General features: G+C 56.2%; 2 protein-coding genes and 1 long non-coding RNA gene across 4 annotated transcripts in view; 1 reads left to right on the plus strand and 2 right to left on the minus strand.

The window, feature by feature from the left end:
- NDUFA7 (NADH dehydrogenase (ubiquinone) 1 alpha subcomplex, 7, 14.5kDa) overlaps positions 1–594 on the minus strand; it is a 6,928-nt gene extending 6,334 nt beyond the window's left edge. Inside the window, exons 1-2 of one of the 2 annotated variants that reach the window (XM_008583922.1) lie at positions 515–594; positions 46–95 (exon numbers count right to left, since the gene is read on the minus strand). In XM_008583922.1, the coding sequence (XP_008582144.1) occupies positions 46–95; positions 515–565 (101 nt within the window). In that variant the 5' untranslated portion in view covers positions 566–594. Of the gene's footprint in view, positions 1–45; positions 493–514 lie in introns of those variants that run through there. The other variant, XM_008583921.1, reaches the window with a different exon arrangement.
- A 127-nt stretch (positions 595–721) lies between these two features.
- On the plus strand, positions 722–1,201 carry LOC103599763. Its single transcript, XR_551318.1, has 3 exons — positions 722–763; positions 858–905; positions 1,021–1,201. It is a non-coding gene; the product is annotated as an uncharacterized LOC103599763 (long non-coding RNA).
- Positions 1,202–1,737: 536 nt separating this feature from the next.
- The window catches only part of KANK3 (KN motif and ankyrin repeat domains 3), a 10,673-nt gene continuing 7,142 nt past the window's right edge, over positions 1,738–5,268 (minus strand). Inside the window, exons 10-13 of the mRNA XM_008583935.1 lie at positions 3,196–3,338; positions 2,868–3,068; positions 2,687–2,785; positions 1,738–2,053 (exon numbers count right to left, since the gene is read on the minus strand). Coding sequence (XP_008582157.1) covers positions 1,970–2,053; positions 2,687–2,785; positions 2,868–3,068; positions 3,196–3,338 — 527 coding nt within the window. The 3' untranslated portion in view covers positions 1,738–1,969. The remainder of the gene's footprint in view (positions 2,054–2,686; positions 2,786–2,867; positions 3,069–3,195; positions 3,339–5,268) is intronic.

Consider the following 5,268-nt stretch of genomic DNA (forward strand, 5'->3'; position numbering starts at 1 on the left):
AGAAGGACAGAGCCAGAGGCTGGGCAGCGAGCGGGGCCTGCTCACCGCTTGGAGATCTCCTGGTAGCGCAGCTGCAGCTTCGTCTGCAGGTCTCGCTGTGGGAGGAGGAGACAGGAGGTCAGCCTGAGGAGGTCAGCCTGGGGGACACCCCAGGAGAGGTGAAGGCGAGGGAACAGGAGTGGCCCAGGCATGAACAAATGAAGGAAAGGCAGGGGATGGGCAGTTTGGGACAGGGATGTGGACCCTGCAAGTGAAGAGGAAAGGTGGGATCCGGGGCCACAAGGTCCATGGATAAGAAGGTCGGGGGCGAGGAGGTCCGTGGCCTGAGCGGGTCCCCGGCCAAGAGAGCCAAGGGCTGGGGGTGAGGCAGGTGTCGGGGTTACGAGTTGGGCGGTCCAGGGTAAATCCTGGGCCGAGCGAGATCCAGGCTTCGGAGGGAGGTGAGGAGAGGGAAGGGGTGCGGGGCACACGGAGCCCACAGCCCCCCAGCGCGGCCCTGCCCGCCCCCGCGCACCCCGGCTGCCCAGTTCCGCAGCCGCTGGATGAATCGGGTAGCGGACGCCATCTTCCGTCCGCACTGAAGGGCGCCGCTGACGTCTCTACCGCGCGGACTGCTGGGAAAGGTGACGTAGTCTCGCGAGAGCGGGCGGGGCTAGAGATTCATATAAAAGTTCTCCCCGAGACACGTGACTCCTCTCCACTTGACCGCCGCCGCGCCGCCATCATGGATACCAGCCGTGTGCAGCCCATCAAGCTGGCCAGGGTGATGTGGGGGCCCGAATTTGGGGGCCAGGGAAAGGAGGGAGCGAGCAGAGGAGCCGGGTGAGTCAGGTCTGAGCGAAGCTTCTTTCCACCAGGTCACCAAGGTGCTGGGCAGGACCGGCTCGCAGGGACAGTGCACGCAGGTGAGCGCGTGGGGGCGCCCGGGCGACCCCCGGGGTCTGATCCCTGACCATGACCCCTTCCGTGCCCCAGCTCCTGCCAGCTGGAACCTGAGAACCGACGTTCCCTTTATCCCAGGGCTTCCGGATTGTCTGAGCTCTCACCAAGGCCCTGCTGACCGGCTCCGAGCTTCGTCCACCCCGTTCCCGTGGCTCGTGGGTTCCTCTCTTAGTATCTCTTGAAGAACCCAAGTCTGCTTTCCATTCCTCAGTGCTTATCGGGGGCCCCCTCTTGACTCTTTCCCGTCCTCTCGGTGGGCCCGTAGGTGCGCGTGGAATTTATGGACGACACGAGCCGCTCCATCATTCGCAACGTGAAAGGCCCGGTGCGCGAGGGCGACGTGCTCACCCTGTTGGAGTCAGAGCGAGAGGCTCGGAGGCTGCGCTGAACTTGGCTGCTGGTGGGTGCAGGGGGAAGGCCCCTGGTAGACTTGGCTGGTGGTAGGGAATAGCGAGTTTGCCAGTTTTGCTGGGGAGCCTGTCAGCATCTAATGCTTGGATCTGTTTACAGGGTCCTGGAAGTCGGGTCGACCACTTGGCTCATGGGGACGACCTGCCATTGTTAAATAAAGCGTTTGTATTGTATGTAAACTCCAGTTCTTGACTGGGTTGTCTGACTAGGTTTCACAGGGCTTATAAAACTTTTGAGGCTTCTTTTGGGCCTTGGCTGTGTGGCTCCCTCTGCATTCTGCAAACCTTGGGGGGCGGGGGGTGTCTTCCCCAACAAGGAGTTTCCGTGTTGAGGAGGGGGAATCATGCTCTATGTGCTTGCCCTCCCTCAGACAAAACACAAGCGTAGTAGCAATGTTTTATTAGGAAAGAAGTTCTGGGGAGTGGGTATTCCAGGGGCTACATCACTCCTCAGTCTCCACCTCACCCCTCCCCGACACTGAGCCATCCCAGCTGAAAGAGCCATTCTCTTGGGCCAGAGCTAGCGTCTGAACAGAGAACGCTGGTCCCTGCTGTGCCCCAGAGGCCTCTGTAGTGGAGAGAAAGATGTCTCATCCAGGTCCAGTGAGCCTGGCAGCTCACTGAGGCTGGAGGTCCCCTCCATTGTCACTGCATCCTCCTTCACCAGGCGTGGTTGTGGGGGAGCCGGGGGGTGACTGGCTCTAGAGAGGGGGGAAGGGAAGGAGTCCTACTGTAGTCTCCTGTAGGCAGGAGGCTAGGGAGTTTCAGTCACCCCACTCCAACCCCAGCCACATACACTCATCTCTTTTTGACTTGAAAGAGGCACATGAACACTGCCAATAGTGGGGTGAGCACAGGGTGGGTATGTTGATTGAATGAGCTTCGTTACGAAACTGGCACTTGCCCTCTGAGTGTAAGCCACTCCCCTGGGGGCAAACCCTGTGAGTTCTGCTCCCAGGCCTGCCCTCCTCTGCCGCAGTCACTTTCAGTGTCCTATCCTGAAGCTCTGAGTTATGGAAGTCTGCGTCCTCTTTCCCCGTGCTGCCTAATGCAAATTTCTTTTGATATGAATTTCTCTGGGGGCAGGTAACAGGAGTCCAGGGACACCCTGGAAAGGTCTAAGCTAGATCTTCTAAGCTCAGCCCTGTGACTTGAGCCAGGTTGCTTTTCGTCTTGAGGTCCCAGTCTCTTGGCTGCAGGTACTTGGCAGCCACAGGTTCCCCACCCCTGGTGCTACCCCTTGGGGAGCATGAAGGGAGGCCTGGGGCATATTTAGTATCCTCCCCAAACTGGATTTGCTGCTGGGAGGCTTTGTTTCTTGTGGCTGCACTTACCTGAGGACCAGGCTGGCCTGAGCTCAGGTGGGCATGCAGCAGAGCAGCCACCTCATCCTGCTCAGCTTCCAGGGCGATGGCCAGAGCACTGGTGCCCTCCTGAGGAATGTTGGGGATGGTCAGGTCCCCAAGCCAAGACACCAGCATCCCTCATGCCAGCCCCGTGGTGGTGGCACCTCACATTGTCCAGAATGGCGGGGTCGCAGCACGGCTGGGCCAGTAGCAACCGAACAGTGTCTAGGCGCCCATACTCGCTGGCACACATGAGCGCTGTGGCCCCATCTGCATCCTGCGCATTCACATTGGCCCCACACGCCAGCAGGGCTGCCACCATGTCCTGGCGGCCATGGCTGATGGCCAGCATGAGGGCTGTCTGCCCTGTCTGGGGGAGTGGGTTGGGGGGGGACAAGTCTGGGTGGGCTCTGGGGGAAGGGAGGTCAGAGCCTGGAGGTGACTCCCAAAGTGGAAGTGACCCCTTGGATTCAGCCAGAGTGGGGGTGTCCACGCACCTGGCTGGCCTTGGCATTGACATCACCCATGTGGAAGAGTCTCTGGATCACAGCCGAGTCCTCCTCCCGCCCCATGGAGGTGAGTGCAGCCAGCATGAGAGCGGAGTAGCCTGCTCGATTCTGGCGGTTGACCTCACAGACCCCTGGGAGAGAGGAAGGGGCTGTTTGGTCAGTTGAGGCCAACATCACCAGCTCAGTTTTCTCCACTCACTTCCCTTAAAGCCTTTCCCAGCAATAGCCGCCTGGCTCCTCCCTCTCACTAGGGTTTTGCTCAAATCACCTCCTCAGCCAAACCTTCCGTGACCTCCCTTATGTCAGACCGGTCCAGGACTTGGTTTGGTTCACTGCTGCATCCTTCAGGGCTTACGAAAAACCTGGTATTTAGTATAGTTGCTCAATAAACATCTGTCGACTGAATGAATGGATGTCTATTCTCACGCCTACCACCCACCTGGCCACCATCGTTGCTCCTCCAGAGAAGGGTGCCAGTCTCTACCCTGGTCTCTGAATCCACTCGTTTCCATGCAGCAGCCAGAAGCAGCAATTCAAACATTAGACCCAGTCACTTGCCTACTTAAAACCCTCCCGTGTCTTTCCCATTGCTCCTGGAATACAGGCCGTTATCCACCATGGCCTATGAGGCTCTGTGTTAACTAGCTTCTGTTCTTTCCTAGAATCTTCCCCACAGCCTGAGTTATAGGTTGGATTATGTCCACTAAAAAGATGTTAAACTCCTAAACCCCCTTACCATCCTGGTCCTCTTACATAGCACCTATCTCTATTTGGACCGCATTTACTGGAGTGGCTGTTTTAATGTCTGTCTCCCCTACCATTCTGGAAGCCCCCACAAGGACAGGGATGGTTTGGGTAGATGAGTGGGTAGGAAGAGCATACGGTGAAGAGGCTGGGAAAAGGAGCTGGATCAGCGTCATGGAATGGATACCACAGTGAGGGAGGGAATCTGAGATGATGGACAAGGGGGGAGGCGGTCCCTCGTGTGGTGTGCTGTGTGTGCATTCATTCCTTCCAGAAGCTTCTATGACACCAGTGGAAGATATCAAGTGCAGAGAGGAGCCCTCAAAGAAGCAGAGTGGGGTCTCTGCATGCTAGCCAGGGATCCACCTGTCTTCCCCCTTCCTCTCCTCTCCCCTCCCCTCCCAGCTACCCTGTGGCCTTGCTTAGCTAAAAGGTCATCCTGTTTCTTGATTTCCTCCCCTAATTGTATTTTGTCATGGCCCTTATCCCAGTTTGAAATCATTTCATGTTTTTACTTCTCCCAGCTACCCTGTGGCCTTGCTTAGCTAAAAGGTCATCCTGTTTCTTGATTTCTTCCCCTAATTGTATTTTGTCATGGCCCTTATCCCAGTTTGAAATCATTTCATGTTTTTACTTGATACACAACCACACTCACAGCCACGAAAATTCACATTCATGAAAGTTCTGTGGAAGCAAAGTCATTCATTCAACACACACTTGAGGATTTATGATGTGCCATTGGATTTGCCACGCAAACAGTAAGGAGAGGAGGGCATGGGTAGGAGTTCACGACAGGCGAAAGGCAGATGAGCAGGGGGCCAAGGAGACAAGGGGTGGTGGGGGCAGTGAGATGGGGTGAGAGCAATGGGTAACTGTCCTAAGGTCCCAGAATTGTTGGACTTGGGGAACAGAAGCCAGTGAGTTGAGAAATTGGGAGGGAAAAGTCAGGAGAAGAGGTGCTAGAAAATGAGATTATGCAGAGGGCACAGTTATTGGTGACATCGAGGTCTGGGGGTGACCTTAGTGTAAAGCTGATGTGGGACAGAGGCCAAGGACAAGGAAGGGGAGAAAGCCAAGGAACTGAGAAGCCAGGAGGTTGGAAGGATCGCCCAGAAGGATATTAAAATTGACAGTTTAGAGAAAAAATTGACAAGTTGGGCTGGCCAGTTACTCAGAGTGCGGTTTTACAACACCAAGGTCAAGGGTTCAGATCCCCTTACTGGCCAGTCACTAAAATTAAAAAAAGAAAGAATTGAGGCCGGCCCATGGCTCACTCGGGAGAGTGCGGTGCTGATAACACCAAGGCCACAGGTTCAG

This window comes from Galeopterus variegatus, unplaced genomic scaffold, assembly GCF_000696425.1.
Source record: "Galeopterus variegatus unplaced genomic scaffold, G_variegatus-3.0.2 Scaffold3085, whole genome shotgun sequence".
Taxonomy (NCBI): Eukaryota; Metazoa; Chordata; class Mammalia; order Dermoptera; family Cynocephalidae; genus Galeopterus; species Galeopterus variegatus.